Consider the following 24,315-nt stretch of genomic DNA (forward strand, 5'->3'; position numbering starts at 1 on the left):
GGAAGGAGAGGGAAGGCTTCAAACTAATCAAGAAATCTGTGCACACCACCATACTGAATCCACACCACCCTAACATCTGAATACTAATAAATCTCCCAGTTTTATCAGCAGAACATGCCCAGTTCATTGCAGCAGAAGTTTCATGTCACTACCAAGATACTGAACATTTTCCTTTTGCATGCCAAGATTAATATTAAAAGCTTTTGATTTCATCTACATACCAATGAGATGAAAAGAAAGTGACCTGATTGTTTTAGGGTATGTGCTGCTGAAACACTTGTGATTCTGTAGCTGCTATGTGGGTATAAAAATTTGGGTAAGTTAGTCACCAAGTTTAGAAGATCATGTAGGCATTGAACAGATTAAAAATTTGAGTATTTGGAGTATTTGACTGAAAACACCCCAGATATTTTTAAGAATTAGTTTTGTATAGCATCTTTAGGAAAAACACCCAAACTCAGATGCTTAAGTCCAGGGTCTTGCTTTAGCGGCTTTCATAAAAATGTAATTTTTCATTAAATACTTCTCGCCATTAACCAACAGAATATTTACACTGAGCCTACAAAGTTGCACAGACACTATGTATTTTGGTTTTAACACATTCTACTGCACATTCCTTATGAACTGTCCAGTGAAGAGTGAGTCCCACAGTCTCCCTCCTGACTTCCAGCATTTAGACAAGTTGAGATTGTCATCTCCTTAGCATCCTCTTTTAGTCAGCAGCAGAGCAGAGCCTGAATTAGCTCAGCTCATCCTACATCTGAAGCCACCTACAGCCCTCCACTGCCTGTAGTGAACCAAAGGTTCCCAAGGGAAACCCCTTAGAGTCAAGTGCTTAAATAAAGCACCACAGGCTGCAGGCTAGCTCTGGTTCTGATTAGATTCTGGTATCTCAAAACAATTAAGGTACTGAATTTTCATGAATATACTGAATTTCCCCAGTATCACAGCTGAGCAACTGAGAGGAGTGTTTTGTGCCAACATGTTTTTCCTAGGGTTAAAGTCATAAAGTTAGTTCTAAGGAGATGGAAATTATTAAAGAATGTCATGGTTTTTAGACATTTGTGCTGTACCCAAGTGAAATTACACATTTGCATTAGAAAGTAATTAATTTTGCAAAATCACAGGATAATGGTGTATTTCTTTGACATAAGAGGACTCAATTCTAGATTTACTTGAACTGATTTGTTTTAGTTTTACATTGGTTTAATTTACTGGCCTTAACTCACGATAATACATTTTACGGTAATTAACACTATATGCAGCAAAAGACAATGAGGCTTAAAGTTAAATGTTTACCTCTAACTGCCATTAGGGCTTATGGCTCATTGAACTTACTCCAAATATATAACCAAGCTTCCAAGTCTAAGAGAGTGTAATCCCAGAATTAAGAAAGGCACTTTCTACTTAGCTCTAAACCTCAAACTAAACAGTGCAATCAAAACATTTTGCTGCTAGCAAATTCTTTCCCAAAGTCTAAAGCTGATGAAACACTTAAATTTCAATCACTCGCATCTTTTGACCTAAACAGCAAAGGCAGCTTTCCACTCCCTGGCTGAACAAAAACATTGTGACTGTGTCAGATGGAGATGATGGTGCCCACTTCTTCCATTAGCAGGCTCCTGGTGCTATGAAGAAGTGTACATAAGCCTCCAGGTTCCACTTTCCAGTAAAAGCACGGAGGTGATACAAGTGCAGTCAATCAGAATACAACAAAATCCCTTCCCCATCAACTGAGCAAATGAGAGAGAAGTGATGGAGAGAGAGCAAAAAGCTCAGATAAAAATTGTGTTAAAGAAGTAGATATTGAAAAAATTTCATTGTAGGTCTACAGCAGACATTAAACGAAGGAGATAAGTATCTTCAGTCCTCACATCCTGCCTCGCAGTGCCCTGAACATTGGATTGCCTCCAACTAAATATGGGGCATTTCAGTCCAAACACAAAGTGCATCACTTAAGAAGTAGGTTTTCAGTCTGGGTATTCTTTTTGCTATATCAATATCTTTTTGGTAGATTGTACCCATACTTTGAAAAGCAGGTTCTTCCTGTCTGTTCTAACAACAACAATTCTTTTTAAAAAATGACTATGTTTTCCCGAAGAATGATTTTTTTGACTTTTACAGATTAGAGTAGCTAAAGAATCAATTCTCTCTTCTTTTACAGGAACCTCAACTAAAACCTGTCATCAAGTATTCGCTCAAAGGATTAAAAGGCTGAATTTTACTTTCACTGTAAGGGTAAACATTGAGGCGAATAAAAATACATAGATTTGTATGCAGATATTAGCTCACACAAGCATATGAACAGTCAAGTACAAATACTTGTTTATGCTTGCAGATACAATCACCTCCTCCTGACCCTTCTTATGCAGCTTATAAAAGCAATTTGACTGGCAACTTCTGTCAGTTCAGTTCTACTGCTTCAAATTTTAGAGTTCAATAAAAGTTCAATAAAAGAACAAAAAAAAGGCCCCACCAACACACCACTTTCCCCCCCAAATCTAAACAGAGAGATCAACATTTCATGTAAACTTGATTAGCATTAGCATAACAAAGCAAGTCTAAATCCTGCAAGCTCAAGACCCAAATGGCTTTGTGTTCAAGAGGTGTCTGGGTCTGGTACTGTGTGATGTGGTTTAGGGGCTACAGTGGTAGTGCTGGGTTGATGATTGGGCTGGATGATCTTGAAGGTCTCTTCCAATCTCGATGTTTCTATGATTCTGTAACTTTTGTCAGGTAAAACTGTCCAACATGCTGAATTTTCAATCCTTGAATTATTGTCTACAGGCAACCCAGGGAAACCATTCTCCCAAACACTCTTTTCTCAGCATGGTTTGACAGCATTTGATGACAGGAGAAACTTAAAGCTTCATTCACCCAGGCCACTAGCAGAGGGAACAGATCAAATTAGACCTTATTTCTCTTCCATCAGAAAGTACAACTTATTGGTGATTTTATAACAAATTGGATCATTTCTGGTTTCGTCTTTAAATTTTCATGGTAATTCAACACACTGAGAGGAAATCTAAGCATACGATACACAGTAAGTAAATAAACCATATCTATATGCAGTTTAATAGAGCAGTTTAGGTTTAAAAAACCCCAAAACACTATAGTGTGCAAACACCGAAATTCAGGCTCCACTGGCAAACTTGCCTGATAAACTCCACTGTGTAGTACTGGATGGGAGAACTTCCTTCACTCACTCCAGGCTTCCAGGACAATGCAACTTCTGAATCAGAAACCACCACGATCTGGGGCTGATAGGGTGGTGCAGGGGGCATGCACTTATCTAAGAAGAGGTGCAAAGGTATAGCATTAGAGAAGCAGCTGCATTGCCACACACAATAACCCAACACCCACAGATTTAAATCAAATTTATAGCCTTCTCCCCTCACCCTATTGCCCCTCTAAAACCCTACAATTGTGGAAAAGTAACAGAGAAGTACTATGATACTGCACGTGACAGAGGTTAGGTGTGAGTGCTAGAGACAACTGCCCTGCCAGTTTTGCAACAGAGCCCTGCAGGCAGTGTTACCTTGGGATAAAGTTGTCACCTCTCTGGGCATGCTGGGCCGTCCTTTCCCTGCCCAGCCGTACGCTCCAACGCTAACGCGGTGTGGGGTGCCTGGCTTCAGGTCACCAATAACAACATCCTGCCAAGTCAAGAGCAGAAAAGCACATTGTGACAGCAATTCTGTGCAACTGGGGATAGTGCTGTGAGCTGGAATTTGGGGATCTTACATGGTGTTTTCCATGTACTCTCCTAGGAAGATTGTCCCCAGCCCAGTTGCAGCTCAGAAACAACAAACACAAATAGAATCGTGTTTCCTCTCAAGCTGCAGCTTTGCCCCAGGGGGAATCCACAAGGTTGACCTGGACCCATTTCTCAGCATAACTCATAAGGTTGCAGATCATTTGTATTTGATATCCAGCTTTTTCACTGGTGAAGTCAAAGTCACATACTATTCCCTCCCTTGACCCAGCTGCTAGCATTTGGTATCAGTCTGGTGTGTTTTGCCCTTTTTTATTTCATGTTTGTTTTTATTTCTCTTTTAAATTCAGAGGCCATAAAACCTCCTGAGAGTGAAGCAATTCGATGCAGTGTGAACTGATGATCCTTAATTTCTCACAGAGCAGAGCTCTATCCCATCATCTCTCACAATTTTACGAGCTCAGCTAACAGCCTTGACCTGAAGCAGGCATTTCCCTTATTTGTCCTTCTGCCATAAACACAGAAAGATTAACCCACAGACAACTACTGTAAAGGAGGCAATGCTCAACTCCATGTGAAGAGCTTGTGCTGATGAATACTCTTCAGAGGAGCCTGTTCAATTCTTCCAGAAAATGGAAAATGTCACCAAAATATTACATTTCATCACTGGCTGCTGCACATAGCATGGATCAGCCTCAGACATATAGATCTCGTGGATCTTTAATGGAGAATGTGTACATGTGTACAGAAATTGAGTATACTTTACCTGCAGCCTACCTGGAATGCCTGTGTTAATCCCAGATTTATGAATTTTGACAGCATACACACGTAAACAGAAATACCAGGTTCTACACCACAGACTGTTCTGGTGTGAAAAATAAGCACTTACAAAAAAACTGGTTTACAGCAATTATTCTTCTGGTTTTCATTCTCTGATATCAAACACATTAGTCACAGTGCATTTGAAAATGCGGAGTTATCCTTTCTCTTCATGTTGGAACAGACTTTAAATCTGCACTTCCAGTTGCAGTAAAATAGTAAACAATCCAAAAATTTTATTAACTGCTAAATTTCCTTTTGATGGTCATTTGGAAAAAACCACTTCCTCTCTACTCTTTGGGGAACCTACATTATTACTACAATGTTGTTCGACAACACCCTGCCATCTGTCATTTCTCTGGACATGGTTTTGGAGCACTAACACTGATTTCCTATTAACATGGACCGCCTGACCACTATCCTGTTTTTCCATCATTCACACTTGATGTGTTCAAATGATCTGGACAAATCTGAGACAAAAACAATGCTGGAAAAGTAACTGTCCAGAGAGAGGCAGCAAGAACACTCACTCTGGAAGATTAATCTGGGTCTTTCAGTCTCATAGCTGAAGGGACTGAGATCTTTCACAATGTGATCTGAGAAGCCAGTTGCTGAAAACCCAGTACCTCCTCCTGGCGACAGTACTGACGCCCGTGCTCCTGCCTTTCTATCCTCCATGCCATAGGTATTGTCTGTCTGCCATTAACTCTGTGCATTTGTTCCTGCCAGTATTCCTCTTTATTACACTCATTCTTATAAGGAAAAAATCCTTCATTATTTGTCTTTTTGTTTTCACACTATTCAGGAACTTGGTGCTTGCAGAGAGTTGGATATTCATGCGCATGCCTCATACTATTACCTGCAGACTCAAGTCTACAATAAGCTAAACAGAGGGAATCTCATTGAGTGCCTGGCCAGTCAAGATCAAAGCCTTAATATCTACTTAAGTATTTAAGTTCAACATGTGTGCCCTCAAAACCTCAATAAGGTGCACTCATGCCTTACACACGTGGCTACCTGCCTCCTTCTGGCAGTGCCCTTTCCATGAACAGAGCTCTGGAACACACAGTGGGTATCTCTGAGATCAAGCCTCTTCTAATCTTCAAAGATCAGGACATCAGTGAATAAGTAAAAATTCAGGACGTCATCAAGCTACCCTGACCTGTGGCAATGTCAGGGAATACCCACCTCACACCAGGAACACTTTCAAATCAGATCCTGGAAAAGAAACACATTTCCTTGTCCCCCATTGTCCAGCAGCCTGGGAGTACATGTTTCATTTCTTTTTTTGCTTGTATTTAGAAGACAGGTCTTAAACCCAAGTTTTCTCCCTCTCAGAAGAGACAGAGTGGCCTCACAGATAATGAATTTAGGTAGTATGTGGAAGAGCTACCCCCATCATTTTTGTAGTCCTCCCTCCACTCAGATTACCTCTATATTTCAAAGCCTGAGCCCCAAACTCAACACTCGATTGCTGATGATGCTTCAACAGTCACCAACCTCACTTTTTCGTCTTGCCCAACTCTTGCTAAAATCCTAAAAAATTACATTTGGTATTCTCATTACAATCTCACACTGTTGAATGGGGTGAGGCAATGTGATACCTTTTCTGTGGTAGGGGAGCCAATTCCTTGTAGATTATCCCATATATCCCTCCCTGCCCTGCCATACAGCTTGCCTTCCCTACAAGTGTGTTGAAACTGTTTTTGAGGCTCAGTAAGCTGCCTCACAGACACCAGGATTACAAATTGTTTTCCAAAAGAATGTCTGTTTTCTGTTTTGTTTTAATCCAAAAAATCATCAAACCCTGGATTACAACACAGCTGCAGGAACTGAGCTGGGTTTAATGACACTCTCTCCCCTGACGACAATTCCTTCCCTGCACTACTGGTCCCAGCTGGTCACTTCCCATTTTGTACTGGTATGTTTAGTGATTTGACAGGGAGCAGTGTTGCTCTCCACGGCTCTGTGCCCAACCTAAAACTTCCCACCTTTAAAGCCTACTAATTTTTATTGATTTTTCTTATTTTTTACATGTGCTGGAGTTCCTGAATATTATGCCCAGTTAGAACAACCGCCTTACTAAATGGTACTGCATCTGCACTTCTCCTAGCTGCTGTCACTTACATGTTCTCTACTTTATGATGATATAATACACAATAATCCATTATCCACTTTCCTAACACACAGGCACATGAACATAGGCATGCGCCGAAACAGGCGGTACAAATCAGCTCTTGCTACAGCGGTCCCACACGACCCAGAGAAGCCTCTAAGAAAGCAGCAGGGTCATACCCAGCACCAGGAGAGGCTCAGTGATGGAAACATTAGCTATGCAGACTTAACCACAAAACTATTGCAGATTTCTGTTGAGTTTGGTATGAATAAAACAGAAAGCATTTCATCGAGAACACCACTTCCTGGAGGATTAATGACAGCTGGGAGCTGATTAATCCCAGCCATTCATACTTCTCACAAGTACCCCTCCGAAGTGTTATTTTTATCAAGCAGAAAAGGAGGGCCCAGCATGGAACCTCAACTCTGAGATGCCATAATCCAGACTCAGCTCAACTAGGATTGAACCAGATAGTCCTGGTTCAAGTGCATCCTGAGGATTCAGCCTCCTATAGTACAACCAAACTTCCCTTATTTCAGACCACAAAAGTTCTGTGAGCTCCACCAACTTCGTGAGATTTCTCTATTCCTAAAATAGCTCTCAGAAAAAAAAATCTGCAAGAGGCTGTTGATGTTAGGGATTTCAGTTAAAGACTGAAATTGCTGTCCTTCTCCTACCTAAACTCAAGCACCTCCTGCTTGCTTCCTGCTCACAATAAACCCAACCTGTTTACTGCTCACAGGAAGCAGACTGGACTGAGTGCAGGACTGGAAATAATCAATTTGATTAATTCACCAGCTGCAAAGCCATTAAGAGAGTTGGTATTTCTTTCAAACTTGTTTTAGACTAGTAGCTAGTCTCCCACTCCTTCCTCCTGGGCGTTGCAAGGCTGGCCTCTTCCTGTGCTCCTCCTCCTTCTTGGCTCTCTCTGGACTGGCTCAGGTTTTTCCCTCTTCATCTCCTCTCCAACTGCCAGACTTTGTTCTTCCCTTTTAGTGTCTGTCTGACTACTTGACTGTCCCCATCATCTTTAAATCCTCACTGCCTGGATATACCTCATTTTTTGCACAAATGTACTCCATCAAAACAAGACATCCCTAAATACCTCTGATGACTGAGAAAAAGGTTTGTCCGTTGCTAAAAAGGGAGCTACTTGTCCTACATGTCCGCCTTGTTCACCTGTGGATTTTGAGCTTTTTGGGGCTACTATTTGCTACATTTTGACCATGAAAGGCCCTGTATAAGTGCTACATAGAATCAACATTTGAGATTAACTTTTGTGCGTGAGTCTGTGGAAAGACCAAGTCAGAATCATTCAATTTCTTTTTAAAGCTCATCTGTGACCAAGTTTCATGCGAAGCAATACTTACAAAAATTGCTTGTCCTTCAAGCTGACCCTGGGAAAAAGCAAATAGGACTTATTAAGAACTAACATAATAAAAAGTGACAGCAAAAGCACATAAATAATGGGTCAGGGAATTAAAACAAGACCCATATGCTGCAGCATGTAGTATTCTATGTGGCTGTTAATCATCTGCATGAATACTGGGATACAGACTCTCCTCTCCCAGTGATTAAAAAGTACTGCTGTTAGGATTAAGATAAAAAACAGTGTGCTGTTTGATCTTTCTTGGCACTACTAGTAAGAATGGTTTTAGGAAAAAAAAAAGGCGAGAGAGGAATACAGAGATAAAGATAAGAAGGGAGAAAATAATGCATAAATAAAGAAATTATATATCATGACAGCAATATTGTTTCATTCACTGTGATCCTAGGATCCTGCAGAAGTCAGAACTGACAACCAGAGTGATGGAAAACTGCAGGAAATTTGAGCATCCTCCTCACTCACACTTCTAGTGAGGAAGTGGGGCAGAAAAAGGGAAGAAGGAAAGAGAAGGGGCAAATGAAAAAAAGCCCCAAAGCAAGAATACAAAGGTGATATAAAAGAAAAAACATAACTTAAAGAAACAAATTGAGAGCAATAAGAAAAAGTAGTGTATTCAAGAACAAAATAAACACCAGCATCTAGGGGAATCTTCTAGAATATGAACTTGCAGAACTGCAACTAAAGCAGCCATATCTCAGAAGGCCACAGTCTCACACAGAAGCAAAAACACTCTTTAAGTCACACAGCTATGTCAGACACTGCAATACACATACACTGACTGTGCATAGACTTGCGCAACTCCACCTCTTCCATGTATGAAAATGCACAGAAAATGTACATTCAAGATTAAAAGTTCTATTTTAGTAGATGTCAAAGATCAGTACTAGGAAGCTGAGAGCAAGTCCCAATAGTTTTACATGATAAAACAGTCAGACAAGAAGGAGCAAAAGTGCATCACGCAAACAGAAAAACATTGTGATTTCCTTTTGCTCAACACCCCGAGCAGATCTGGGGCTTGGATTGCAAGTTTCCATTTGCATGTTCTGCTCCAGTGCTCTGATTGTTGATGAAAAGCAATACTCACCATGCTAATCATATCCAAACTGAGGGGTACATCATGTGAGAGCTGTTTAACTGCTTTGTCACCTTCAACTTCTGAGTAAAAGACCTTGGGAAGAAGATATAGTCAAACCAGTTAAAGCAATAACTCAGTGTTTCAGAGTTACTTAAGAATGAGTGCACCAGTGCACCATTCTCACTCTGAGGACAGCATTTGAGCCCATGATCTCTTACCTTTTCAAATGCAGGAAAAGGTAATATTAATATTTAATATTCCTTACATATTTGCTAGAAGTTGTTGGTGTGACCAAAGGACACCATCACAAAGTGTATACACTTAACTAATGTGAGACGCAGTTGTAGGGTTTGTAGTGCAGACCTGAGCTGACTATTTTCATTGTGCATCATTTGTCTGTGGTGAGCATGGACAGCTAAAGAGTTGTGGGACCAGTATGCACCACTTAGACACCTTACTTCATGTAAGGAAGATGTGAACATTACATGATTATGACATTATAAAAATTGCTCTATCGTAAAATGTCTCTCCATGTCTGTTGCCATGTACTGGAGACTAATGAGACAGAGAATCTGCTTTCCCATGCACAGAGACCCAGAGATGCCAGAGGGTCAAGATACTACAGTGAAAACGTTTTAGGTACAACACTATTGATGCTGCTTGTCATTGGTTTTATTATCATGCCACACACCAGCTCAAGGCTTAAAAAAAGTAGTGGAGCTCAGATGCTCAATCTGCGTGCATGAAAAGTGAAAACTGTTTACGACTTAAGACAATTAATCATCACACCTCTGTTTTCACAGAGAAGGATGGACCCAGCTACACAGAGCCCACCTAAGGCAGGTCCTGGCCACAGCCAGTGATTTTTGGAGTTTTAGACTACTATATTCTAGTTCATAGCACTTTCATAACAACAAAATCAACTCTGCAGCTGGGCTGCACTGGTGTGATTTACAAGACTGTGGGATAAAGGAGCATGTGTACCAGAAACACCTGTTGCAGGGAATTGTCTCACCCTTTTAGTGTACATTAATAATAAAGGTACTCAGTGGTATTCCACTTCCCCCCTTTTTACATAAAACTGAATTTTTGGTATTTTATTCCTGGAAATTTCAAATCCTTCCATAGAAAATGCTAATAAGAACAACTGCTATTTGGTTTTTTTTGTTGAAGGTGAAAGCAACACATTCTAGTCAACATCTCACATCTTTGGTGCTAATTTCCCACTGACGAAAACTTCCGTTTTGGGACTGAGTTTCATTGCCATGGAATACCTGTTAAAGCAAGACCTAACAAAAATGAACGAATGGCATGTTAGTGCTCATTGTTTTTCTTCTTGAACACTAAAACACAGTAACCAGTTTAGCCTAGCCATTCTGTTTTGCCATATAGTCAGAAGGTAACATGGCAGAGCCTTGATGGGGGTCAGAGGCTTCCCTATAAAATTGCTGAGTACAACAGGAAAATCATTCAGCTTCTTTAACAGAAACTGACTTCTGAGGTAGGGGGGAATAAAACAAAGTCCTTTTGATATTTAAGGCTGTTGGTGGTTTCCCAGGGATTCTGTGCAGTACAGTACCTCTCCAGGAAGAGACTCCATGAAAGTGACTCCTTCCATTGTACCTGCTACCAGTCTGGGAAGTTTTAGAGGCTTCATTTGAAAACATATTCCTGCTAAAGTAATTGTCAGGCTGGATGTATAAGTCAAAGGAGCTGGATGGCCCTCATTTGCACAGTGTAATATTGACCTGCTCTGCTCTACTTTACTGTTTTATCAGCTGCAGAGAGCACTGAGAGCTTTGCAGGAAAACCACAACAGTTGCAGGAAAGCAATCTACATCCACTGCAGGCCCTTGGCATCCAACCCAAATTCCCATCATAGCTTGTTTCTAAAACATGAACTGCTTGTTTTTTTAAGGTTACAGTTCAATCCACTCAAGCCCACTGTCCCCTGGCTACTTTCTGGGAAGTGGCACTGTGTGTTAGGAGAAGGGGCTGTCCCACTGGTGTCCGTGTGTGCAGGCTGAGGCTGAGGCAGCAGCAGGGAGCATCACTTACCGTGTACCCCGTGATGGTGCTCGAGTGCTGCTTTGGCATCTTCCATTGCACACTGAACGCTGTGCAGTTCAGTGAATCCAGCAGAATATCCAGAGGAGGCCCCAGCCTATCTGCTAAAAACAAAATGGCACTGTATAAGGAGCCATAGGACAAAAACCCTCTCCTGTAGCTACCTGGCAGGTATGGCTTTGAAAAGTAGGCCTGTGTTGCCCTCATTCCAAACTATCAAGCTACTCAGATTTTACTTTTCCCTTTTCCCTCTCCAGTTCTAACTTCCAAGGTAGCAGTGGAACACCAGGAGAGGGGGAGCAAAGGAGGACATCTCCTCTTCTCAATGGGCAAGCTGTTGCTCAGCTCAGGAGTACCCAGTGCTTCAAGCAATTGAGCAACTCGTAGGCTTTAAATGTGTTCCTGAAATTCTGGGTACTACCCAGGACCCAAACACAGGGACATTCACACATTCATACTGTTTGTACAGTCTGTGGCACAGATTCAGACTACTGGAAAGGCCTCCCCAGAGTGTTCTGGAGGACGGCACAGCTCACCCACCACATCTGTAAGTAAGTATGGGCATCTTTGGGGAAGGAAAGGAGTTCAACTGTGTGGATGAGAGCCAAACCATGCCATGTTCCCTGGGCCCCCACCCATTTTCTTCATTAGCAGGGAGGGACTTAGTCCAATGGATTCCTGCTTGGCCCAGGGGCTCTGAACACAGCATGTGCCACCTCCTAAGCTCACCTCCTGCCCTGCACTCAGCAGTAGCTGGAACCATACACCACCTGCTACCTAAAGGAGTGGCAGGGATGAGCAGCCAGGGCTGGGGTATCAGTGTCCACTTTAGAAGCATTTTACATTCAGAAAACATCTTTCCAATATCCACAACACCCAGTGAGGCAGATTAGCATTTCAGCTGCATTAGTAGTAATGAAGAAAGAATACCCCCTAAACATTCACTCTTAACATATTCATAGCATCCTTGTGTTACTTTCTGGGGAAGCTCTATGAGACAAGTTTGCTGGAAGGCACAGTTGCTGAAATAACAAATTTTAACCAGCAATGACAAATAGTCATGTAAGGCAGGCTTCGAATTCATATTCTGACTGCACTATAGGCCAATAACATTATTTACTGAAAGTATTTGGTGAATAATTTGGAACAACAAATAAATTTGAACAAAATGCAATCCATTTGCAGACTATCTGCAAACAGAGAGGCAACATCTGTTTAATAAGGAGCCACATAATGAATTATTCACTCAGCCCTAGAAAACACTACTATCTCCAGGATGCAGATGATGAAAGAGACACAGAGAGCCAAAATTGACCTCAGCTACACTGGCCTATAAATTGTCACTGTGGAGTAAATATAAAGCCCTGGCCTAAGCCAGGGAAAACAAGAGCAAGGAGCCAGAGAGGCCTGTATTTCTATCCTCCTTGTTTAATTCTCCCTAGAAGTTAGGGAATTCCCCTAACACAACAGGGATATGGCTGGATACATGCTTGGGAACCATCAGCCTTAGCACTGTCTTTACAAGCAGCCTCAGATGATGGCCAGAGCTCACCACACCACTGCATCCTGCCCTCTCTGCGACAAAGCCGTGTGACAAGCAGGCACATGGCAGTCACCCTGCTGGGGACCTGCTGCCTCATGCCCAAACCAGGAGCCAAGAGGACAAAGAAAGCCAGTGGCAGCTGTGACCCATGCACAGAGTTATTTCCTGGGGAGGATAGAGGGCAAGGCAGAGAGGAGTATCTCATGCAGCATGGCAGTCCCACGGTCCTCTGCTATCACCACTCCTGGCCTGACAGCTCAGTGATGTGTGTCTGGGGATTCAGAGTCACTTCTGGTTGTCAGGGTCCGAATTTCACACAAACCAGCAGAAAGTAAAAAATGTCCATTTCTGGACTGAACTTTCCCTTCACAACCATGGTGAAGTGATGGCAGGATCTGACGCAAGCAGTTTTAAGGCACTGAGCTACAGGAGATGCCATGGCTTTTGAGCAACCATATGAAAGCAGTTTTTCAGCTGATCACAACTGTTGCAACACTTGTCACTGCTCTACTGATGAACCATTTTGAGATAAATGTGAGCTTAACATATTTTGAATGATTTTACAGAGCATCATGTATTAGGCACACTAAAAACAGATATTGAAACTGGTCTAAACATTTATGTCTTTATGTCGGATGTCATGTTTAGACTATTAAAAATAATAAAGAGTTTTCAAGGGTAAAACTCTTGGGGTATTTGTAGTTTCTCCTACAGTTGGGGTCAGAAATACGTCTTCTCAAAACTCAGTGTGAACTCTCTGTTAATCTGGTAGCACCACGCACAGTGCAAAACCACAACAGAACCTACTCCCCTCTGAAGCCTGTGGATTGGGAATCTGCAGACAAGGGGGTGAGACATATCCACTACTTGTGCATTCTCTGAAGATCTGCCTCAGTAATGATCCCCCTGCCAATGTCCTCTGCAGCTGGGTCCAGTGAATACCTAAGAAGGCATGGAGACTTGCTCTGATCATAAAGGACAAGGATCCAATTTATATAAACAATAAAATTAAACATGTTTTGTACAAACACAGTCATTCTCCTTTCTGGCCCATCAGGCACAGAAAGTTCGATATTGTCCAAAATGCTTTTATGGTAATGGAAGCAATGACTCCAGTGCCATGCAAAGAAGCCATTAATCAAGAGGGAGCACTCTCACACGTATTATGACTATACATTGTGAAAGTATATCAAACACAACTTAATGAGGATTTAGCCATAGGTAAACGATGTTGAGCTGACAATGTTGTGTTTACTTTTCTGCTTACAGCTACTTTCCTTCTCGTTTATACATGTCTTTGGCTCTGTATTTCTAAAAATATGCAAAAACCATCAAACCAGTAAAGAAGTCACCAAACAAGCTCTCCAAGTGAGCTGAAGAATACAAAAGCACTCTCCCTGAGATGGAGTAAATTTTGCCTGAAAGGGAGTAAAATTTGCCATTTCAAAATAATGACCATTATTTAAATTTTTGCTTCACAAAAGTAACTCAAATTAAAAATGGTGAAAATGCTTATGCCATCAATACAAGTGTCACTTCCATCGTTGCTCTCGCTGCTACATACAACAGCCTCTGCCCATATATTAAATACCCATGGGCTACCATCAGGGTGGCCACAGGCTAAATGTGTGCCTCTTGGGAATGGTCCCCAGCCTGGGCCAGGCAGTGGAGTTATCCTTTACTGTAAAGAAGAGATTAAATTCTTTGCTGTGAGGGTGGTGAGGCGCTGTCACAGGTTGCCCAGAGAGGCTGTGGATGCACCAGCCTTGGCAATGTTCATGGCCAGGCTGGATAAGGCCTTGAGCAACCCAGTCTAGTGGGAGATGTCCCTATGGCAAGGGGATTGGGATTAGATGGTCTTTAAGGTCCCTTCAACCCCTTAACCTTCTACCATTCTATGATTCCATATACCAGTGCTGCTGAATGCTCCTTGCCATCACTGAATCCACCAGCATAAATGTCACTTCCATGTCTGCCCTTGTGATTTTGTGCAGTTACCTTGAGTACACAATAGAAACACTTCCAGTGAATCTACCCTCTGCTCCCAGGACACCCATGCTGGCCTTGTGCCAAGCTCAGGAGCAGCCACTTCAGCCTGATCCTTTCCTTCAGCTACTGAAAAAAACCTGCATATGTAGGCACAGTTCTTCCTTCCTTCCTTCTAGTCATGGACTGATACCAAAATCTTACTACAGTGATGAACAGTTATGAGAAAAAAATGCTGCTTCAAACCAAATACATTTCTAATATCCACAAGCTTCACACTTGAAGCACTTTGGATTAAATGGATAAAGCTCATCCCTGTTAGTATGTACTACTAGTACCACTATTTTAGAGCAAATTTCAAAACTGATTCAAATTTTAAATTGGTTTAAAATAATAGTGATTGAAAACTAGTTTTTATCTAAAATACTGATGAATGGACTCTCTGAAAGGATTTGTGTTAGAAATTTTTCTTTCAGAATTTTAATTATATTTTGTATTTAATCTTTTCTTTTTAGATGTTTTTGCTGTATCAAGGCATGCAGGTAGTCACAGGTACTTGCAGATCCTGAAAAAATATGCAAATAACTCAAAATCCACATGCAATAATATGGTAATACATTTAAGGGAAAACAGGTGGTTAATTTCATCTTTACTACTTTGTAGTTTGGAAAATAAAAATCTTTATACTACATTTTCTGTACTACTCTTAATGAGAGGGCATAAGCCAATGGAAGGAGATAAGCATTTCACTATTTTACTTTTAAATCTCTGTGGGTAACAGCTAAGAGGTACTGACTAAAGGGCTCCTTATTTTCCAGGTTGATGTGTCTCCTATTTGTGTTCCGTGAAACAAGTGAAACTTGTTGATGAAATGCCAGCTGTCACTACTAACATGTCACAATGTAAGAAAACAGGAATAAAAAAGCTCAAGAAAAACAATTCAAACAAATTCTAAATTGAAGTTTTCAAAACAAAACACTTTCCAGAAATACCTCGGAACATTATTTGTGTTCACCAATTCATAAAAAAACTCACTCTGAGTTTTATTAAAATAGTATTTTATCATTGTAATAGCTGTTTTCGAGGCAAAAAAGCTTGCCCACTCCTAGAGGTGAAACAGTCCTTCTCTCACCGAAATATTGGTGAAATTCTTATCTATAAAACAATAAACAGTGATAAGGTCTTTTGCTTCCCTTATTTTACAGACCAAAAGTTATGCAAACACCACAGTGGAAGGAAGACAACATGACAAACTGAAAAGGTCAGGAAATTCTAAATGAAAAAAATATGCCGTATTTAAATTTCTTTGAAGCCTTTTCCAGCTCCCACTGCCCAGCAGCAGTACGTAAGAGAGCAAGAATTTCACAGCCACAACAAGTACAAAAGACAAGGACTTGAAACTGGAAAATCTCAGCCAGCCTGTCCTGGTTGTGCACCCCAAGCAGAAACATACACACACACACACATAAAAAAATCTTGACAGTCATTCCTCTGAATGAATCACCTTCCACTGCATCAGATCCTGACAAAAGGAAATCCTCTGGATCGTCTGGACACTGCCACACTGAGTACCAGAGCAGAGATGGCAGGTAACCTGGCCCTAGAGAGGCATCACTGGTTTTGATCCAAACCTCAGTGCACAAATCTTTGGAGAGACTAACCTGACCTTCATTAGTCCTTTAAAAACACTGCAAAAGAAACCACAATGAAAAAAATCCCTCAACATTTTAATAAATAACAGGCTTGGACTCATGTGATGTTTTTCTGATGCTTATATAGCATCTGTTATCTGCCCCAGGGATATCTGAGGTGATGGTCACTAGGGTTTTTATAGCCCGGGGAAGGGTAACGAAGGAGACAGAGCTCAGAACTTAAGCTGCAGTGCAACACCACGAATCTCATTAGGAATGAACAGGCACAGTGTCACTGGTGACTTTGTTGTGGCTTTTCCTGCTTTACCTTGGCCCTGCAGATCACTGAACAGAAAGGCAGCAACGGGAAGCCCCAGTTCTCTCCTCACCCTCCTTCCTGGAGCAAGGCTCTGCTCCCAGGAGGGCTCCAACTGCAGAAAAGAGAAGGAGAGAGGAGCGGAGCTCTTCACACTGCAACACTGACTTCTAGGAGTGAAAATGAAAAGGAGTAACTGCTTTTTACAAAAAAATTTTTGAAGATATATATATAAAATTTCTAGCTGTGGATGGTTATGCCCTGGACTCATTTTTGGAGAATTCCTAGTGCTAAAGGTTATAAAAAGTAGGGGACATCATACCTCTGAGCAAAAGTCTACTTTGTATGTCTTGCCCTAGTCAAGAGGAGCACATGGGGCAATCTCTAGGTAACTCTCACAGGCTTGTGTTTTTAATAATTACTGCTCAGAGGCCAGTTTGATTCACAGAAGTGCATACCTGCATACCCTGAATCTTCACCAGGATAACTTGGTGAAATATTTCACCTAATGGAAGTGTTTTCCACTTCCAGGGTAAATGGAGTATAGGTGCCTGTAAAAACCCCCACCAAGACACTTCACTTGCGTAACTTCCAGTGCATTTCTGGAAGTGTGAGTCAAATCTAATGCTCACTCCCCTAAAACCAGGCTTGTGCTTTGCCCACTGAAGCCCCAGTGCTGGGGCATGGCTGTCCTAATTCCTGACATCTCCTGCAGCACCTTGGCCTGGCATAGGAAATTTCTAGGCAGGTTCCTATTCCTGGAGAAGGGACACTTAGGCTCACCCCTCCCTACTCCAACCTAAAAGCTGCTTGAAAATGCAAAGCTCAATATTTTTCCTGGCTTGGGATTTCCTGTCTGGGCTTCAACCTGCCTTGTCCCAGTGGATGTGTCCAGCGACTGGCAGGCTACAGCCAGCCCTGCCGGCTGCCAGCACACTGCCTGCCCCGCCATGGCCTGCCTTCTCATCAGCTGCTTCACCGCTTTTCAAATAACTTTTTAAAAAAGTGTCTCAGAGATACAATTTAAGTGCCAGAAGGTAGCTGAAATCAAGCAGCAGCATGTTACCATGTGTTATAAACATATATTGTAATATTGGCTTATCGCAAGTATAAAGGTAGATATTATATAATGTTAGAAATGCTTCTTGCTGTGTGGATGTAGTTTTCTTTCTTTTTAGCAAGGATGTTAGCAGGTGTGAGCAAGTAAGATAACCTCCAAGCGAACAGAGGATGAGGCCCAAGATGCTGCTAATCAACACTTTGTCCAGAGAACAAAAGGGCCCAAAGGCTGCTCCGCCCGGAGAACGGGTGGCCAGGAGGGTCCGAGAGCCGCTATCACCGCTCTGCCCGGGGGGCAAAGAGGCCCAAAGCTGCAATCAGCCCTGACTGTCTGGAGAATTAAGAGATCCACCCTACCATCGACTCTTACCTAGCGAGCCCAACCCCAAGAATCAAAAGAAGTAAAACCGCAAGGCAGAAGACTACGCATGCTCTAAAAAGGCGGACCCAAGGAGTGGCCATGCAGAACAGCTCCTGAAAAGTTTGAATATGAATAGAGAACAGACAGTAAAAATGATATAAAAAGGACTAACCTGGAGCATCAGATGTGCTCTTGGCAGAGCGCCAAGGTACCCAGCCATTACCTCTTTGCTTTATCTTATGTGTCTCTTATTGTCTCTATATTAAACCCTTTAAATTCTCACAGGAGAGTGAATCTCGTTTTTCACACCATGTCTCTGTAATAGGCATTAGTAATCAGTGGGATGGGCTGCTTAGGAACCAGCATGCCAGAGGCATATCCTGGCATCTCCTCCAACCTTGTGTCCCTTCATGGTTTCCTATAGCGGGACTACACTGTGAACATCCATCACTTAAAATGCCACTCAGCTGATGGGCAGCATCAAGCAGCAGCTTTCCAGCCAGGCAGCCTGGTGGGTCGGCACAGGCTGCCGGGCTGAGGCACACACAGTGAGCTGCAGGAGAAACTCTGCACATGAAGGAAACTGTGCCTTCCTGCCCTGAAACAAAATAATAAAAGTAAAGATAAATGTCACCCTGCTGCATTTTCTGAGCGTTGGGTACATGGGTACAATACATAAGAGAACCCCATATGAAAGACTTCATATTTATTATCAGAAAATACAGTTGCATTTTATATATATATATATAAAGTAAAAAGGCCAGTGAAATTGTAAAAATGCCAAATAAATAACTTGAAAAATTATTTTCCCATCAATCAATATCACTTATTTTTCAGGTGATCTCTATCCAAATCTTATTATCTCAATGGAACACATGGCAAAGTTGTTCATGATAGTTGAAAAGTGTTCTCCTTGATGTCCCTTAATCTGTTCGCTTTATCTACTACACTTTTTTTTCTTGCTGAAACCCAGAACAAAACAGCTCTTGAAGAAGCATCTTACTTGGTGAAGGAAAGAGAATCAAGGGGAGCTTCCTGAAAAATGGTCAGATAGAAAAAAATTACAATCAGACAATCACACATGCATTACGTACACACATGCAAAAAGATAAAAGAGGACAAAGCTGACCAGGTGACAGGCAACAAATGTGCAGGGGGAGGACACAACATGCAGCATTTGGGTTCACACAGTCCCTCCAAGTCCTGAGTGATTGTTTTGAAGTTCATTATTCATGGATACAAACAATCTGGTCCCATCCCAGAAAGCATCACAAAAATCATTGTGCGGGTTTGTTATCCCTGAGGGTCTGGCACAGGCCTCATAGAAAACACAAAGGGTAGCAACCTCCCACCAAACACTTTGTACTGATCACAACACCAGCAAAAACTCATTTCTTTGTAGAAAGCGGAGTAGTTGGTCCAGTTGGTGTTTTCAGTCCATGACAGGGTGGAGGAGAGTTCAAGGGCAGCTGAACCCGAGAGCTGAAACAGACATTTTCAGGAGATCCTTGTGACACGCTGCAAAATCACAGAGGGAGTGAGGCTGAAAGGCACCTTTGGAGATTACCTGGTCTGAACCCCTGTTCAGAGCAGGCTCAGCTGCACCAGGTTGCCCAAGGCTTTGCCTAAAGGGGTTTGAGTATCTCCAAGGACAGAGATTCCACAACATCTCAGGCTAAATTCTCAGTCACCCTCACTAAAAAAGTATTTTCTCATGTTAAGGGGAATTTCCTGCTTTCCCTTTGTGTCCATTGCCTCCAGCCCTGTCACAGGGCACCACTCAGAAAAGCCTAGTTCCATCTTCATTACTCCCCCATCATTTATATACATTTGTATGATTCCCACAAGTATTTTACTTCCAAAGCTTAATTGTTCTTCTTCACCTCTTCCCATTTATTCACCTTTGTGGCCCTTTGCTGGACTCGTTCCAGTACGTCCATGTTTCCTCTGTTACTGGGCAGCCCAGAACTGGACCCAGTGCTGCAGGTGTGTCCCACCAGTGCTCTGTAGAGAGAAAAGATCACCTCCCTCAACCTCCAGGAAACACTCCTCCTAATGGACTCTGGTATGGTGGAAGAGCACGTCCACTTGGGCTGCCACTGCACAGTGACCCTAACCTGCTCAATTGCAACTGTGATTTTATTAAAGGCTGCTGAAGGCCAGGTCAGGGAGAAAATCTGACATCTACTCAAGGAGCAGGAAATTCTTCCCCAACTCAGTTCCTCCATAAGAAATTGGATAATTTCAATACCTTTTGCAGTCAGCAAGTCTCTCCATTCACTAGCACTATCAGTAAAACCAGAGGAAATTCTTTGTCTCCACTAAGTGACTGAAATAGTTTTGGTTTTTAAACCTGAATCCCTGCACTGATTTAGTGTGGGACATGGCCTGTATATTCAAAGAACCAGTAACAAGCAGCAGGATGTGAGAGCTGGGAGACTGACAGGGAAGAACAAAACCCTCTTTGGTGCAAGAGACAATGAGACGTGGAAAATATATCACAGCATAAAGAACAAATACATAGGGGAAAAAAAATAACACATGGCCCAGGCACAGCTATGATGTCCACACAGCTAGTATCTAATGCTTGCTAATCCTCTCAAAGCATTCCCTGCTCCACTGGCACATTGTCTTCTGCAGGCTGTGGAGTCCAACCCTTTGACCCAAACCTTTACCAGGCCTACCTCATGCAAACCATGCCCTTTACTTGGCATCAGCTGGTCTGAACAGCTTGCTTTTTTTTCCCCTTTAAACCCATTTTAGGTGCTGTCTCGTTCTTTATCCAGAAGCCCCTGAAAGAATTGCTTATGTTCTCCAGGTTTCTTCTTCCATCCTATGATCCTATGGCTCTGCAGGGGTGAATATCTGGAAGGCCCCCATCTCACCCTACGGAGCGAGTCCTTTGGCACACACATAGAGAAACAGTTCTTGGCTGCAAAGTTCAACTCTGCCATCGTGACTGATCAGTTATGATGGTAACATTAGCAACCTGCACACCATAGGTTCACATGGAATGAGAGCGCCATGAAATGGGAACGGGAACTAAAAATGCCAGCAGGACACCAATCTCCATGCATGGCTGGAGTATCATCTGCAATGCCAACATCCCTGTAAATACTCATGTTCTTAAAATGACTGCTTATTTTTGGAAACATGTTACCTTCTCCTGTAATTGTCTAGAAAGCAGAATATGGAAGAGACCTCACATTTCAGTTCCAAGGAACAGATTCTGGCTTCTGCAATCTTTAATTAAAACACAAAAATTTTGGTCCTAGACACGTACTTTGTATCATTTACAGTTTGACAGGTTTAGTTCATGGTTTGGCTTCTTTTTTCCTAAAATGATATTCTAGTTGAAATTTTTCACGCATAAAAGCAATTAAACTTGAGTGAAATACTGTATAATATTTGCCCTTAGGATTTTTTATCAGAAGATTTTTGAGCCAGCAACACAAAGCCAGTCTTGATTTAAAACTTTGTATGTGCAACAATACCTCTGGCACAGCAGAAAGATCAGAATGATTTCTGTATTTGAAAGAAGCATGATCAACATTCACAGGATGTTCATTTCCCATCATTTTAGAAAGACAATTTTGCAGGTTCCAAATGTACAGAGGTATTGATATATACCATCATTTTCATAGATGCCAGCAATTTTAAACTACTTTTAAAATTGAGCGAGGTGTGAAGAATAATCTGGGTTGAGATTCTTCCAGCTTCAGAGATCTTTCTGTGAGAGTTAGACTGGACTGACTATCCTCTGAGGATGTGGGGAAACTCAGAACCACTCAGTGTCCGTTTCTCAGAACTGCTCTTGACATGACTGCTATCTGCACTGTTGTATAAAAAGTGTTTATTAGCTGTAAGGTTAACATATATAAGGGAAAAGACACCCTATCACTACTTGGGGATACACTCAGAAAGCCAGGTTCAGATGTTAGCACCTGCATATGGTTTATATTTCCTAGCTCTAAAAAACTATCCAGAATAACTTCAGCAATGCCTGAGTGAGAGATCTTTTTAAGAAAAGAAAGCCAATGCGTTTTGGCTATCCAACTACAGGGATCCAAGCCAAGAGAAGAAAAGGTTTCTCCCATGACCACATAGCTGTCCTCTTCCTTTTGAAGAACTGGCTCCCTTTGTCAATATTGTGTGGATTCCTTTTTCATTAGAGGCCAATATCCTGAGGGACTTTCCTCAAAATTAGTCTTTACTCCTGGGTGTAGCTACCCTACACTCAGTGGAAGAACTGGCATGAACTTGGTGTATTTCACACTATACAATTCTCACCTGCAGAGTTTTATGGATCATCACACACCGTATCATCATCTAGATTTGAGTAAGGTATCTGATTGTCGTGGAGCTTTCCCCCTAAGCCTCCAATTTTCAGTGGCTTATACCCTCCTGAAGCAGTTACTTTCAAAGATGAATTCTGCTGTGCTTGTTCTCAGCTCAGTGACTCTGAAAAGTCTAAAACAGTAATGTTCATCTTTTGCTGTGGTTTGGATTGTCATGTTATATGAAATAACTACTTTAGTTTTCATGTGTAAGCATCTTCACTGAAAGTAAAAAATAAAAAGAAATCAAATCTTGCCTAGCCTTACTGAAAAGGCTTATTTCCTTACTTATTTCCTTTCAGTTGGAATTAGTTATGAAGAACAGGTTTGGGGATTTGTTTGGTTTGTGGCTTTTTTTTTTTTAGATAGATAATTTGTTTGCACAGAAAACAATTAAGAAATTTTATTCAAGGTCACACAGTTAACATAATCTCCCATGTGCTGTGATTTAGAAAGCCTTTTGTGATGTGATCATAGACCACCATTGCACATTCACTGATAAATATGGCACCCAACTGTACACTCAATAATGAAATCATAAACTCTGCAAAGACCTATTCATGGCTGTTCCCTTAGATTACAGGTATCTTTAATATCGTTTAATGACTTTTTAATATAGAAAACTTTCTATAAGCATTTTAGAGTTTCATTTCCTTGTGATGGGAAAGTTGTGAAATGGTCCTATCAGTCCTGCTTTGAGGATATGAAGCAACATTAGTCACCTTTCTAAAATTAATTTTATTTTCAATAAAACCACATTAAAAGAGCATAAACAGAAATATGCAAAAATTTGAGTCCCAATATAAGCTTGATCTGAGGAGTTAGAAACGTCCAAGTATACTCTCAGCTAATCAATGAGTTTGAGGGGCACTGAAGAGAACTCATGCACTGACATTTTCTGGTTTAAGACAAGGTACTATTCTGCTCCACAGGATGTCTTTTGGGTGACTGACACTCAGAATCCCTGCCATTAAGTTTAAAGTGAGTCTGATTGTTGGATGTGTTCACTCCTAATGAGCTGCACACAGTACACGGTGCTGTGTCCTATCTAGTCCAGTGTCAATGAGAGAAAAAGAGTTATTTTTTCTGCAAGGCACACTAGAAGACACCGAGAAAATCACCTACATATTATCACTCAGTTAAAGCCTAGAAGCATTGACTAAAATTGGGGTACAGCTGTGCTGAGCACCCTACAGGAGTCTAATCGCTGTCTGAAGTGGCATAGTTGGAAAAGGATAAAACCATAAAACCACTCCAATGCCATTTTAAAAAATGAAAATCTGGTCTGTGAAGGACTGGCAAGCCATCAAAGACAGTCTGTGACAGCCTCGAGGCAAAAAGCTTTCCCAAAGATCACTCTAGTGCCCTAACTCCAAAACAACCCCTCGTCTCCAAAGCATCACTGTGAACCCCAGTATCTGGTATAGGTATAATTCCATCAATATTTAAAATGCCTTGGTTACTTTTACCTTTCTGAATACTGGTAGAAGTCTGAATAGTCATTTCAGGCATTGGCATTGGCAAAATGGTGCCTAAGAAAAACATTTACTGAAAGTTTCCTTTTACAAAGGAAGATGGCAGTTTCATAGTGGGAAGGGCACAAGGTATTTTGCTGCGAGACTAACTAAAGTCAGAAAACATACTTCAAAATGAGTAACAGTGACATACAAAGTAACATGCTCAAGTGGACTAAGTCACTGCATTCCTATTGCTGCCCTGGTGAGTATTACTGGAATGCTCATATCTGCATGAGGTGGTGATGTGATTGATCAGTTTTCAGGATTTACCAGACTATGGACCCCAGAGGTACAAGAGCAAGTCCAGTCAAAATGAGAATGTCACATAAAGTTGTGATGCAACTTACACCTGAATGTGACAAACAACAAATACATATATAATTAGT

At 41.6% G+C, this 24,315-nt stretch overlaps 1 protein-coding gene across 4 annotated transcripts in view; it reads right to left on the reverse strand.

The window, feature by feature from the left end:
- The window catches only part of EGFLAM (EGF like, fibronectin type III and laminin G domains), a 79,251-nt gene that overhangs the window by 50,564 nt on the left and 4,372 nt on the right, over positions 1–24,315 (reverse strand). For 2 of the 4 annotated variants that reach the window (XM_019283314.3, XM_010395188.4), the window contains exons 2-6: positions 11,171–11,280; positions 9,122–9,205; positions 8,021–8,047; positions 3,539–3,656; positions 3,157–3,292 (exon numbers count right to left, since the gene is read on the reverse strand). In XM_019283314.3, the coding sequence (XP_019138859.2) occupies positions 3,157–3,292; positions 3,539–3,656; positions 8,021–8,047; positions 9,122–9,205; positions 11,171–11,209 (404 nt within the window). In that variant the 5' untranslated portion in view covers positions 11,210–11,280. Of the gene's footprint in view, positions 1–3,156; positions 3,293–3,538; positions 3,657–8,020; positions 8,048–9,121; positions 9,206–11,170; positions 11,284–24,315 lie in introns of all 4 variants that reach the window. The other 2 variants (XM_010395187.4, XM_010395189.4) reach the window with 1 other exon arrangement.

Source organism: Corvus cornix, chromosome Z (assembly GCF_000738735.6).
Source record: "Corvus cornix cornix isolate S_Up_H32 chromosome Z, ASM73873v5, whole genome shotgun sequence".
In the NCBI taxonomy this organism is placed as follows: domain Eukaryota; kingdom Metazoa; phylum Chordata; class Aves; order Passeriformes; family Corvidae; genus Corvus; species Corvus cornix.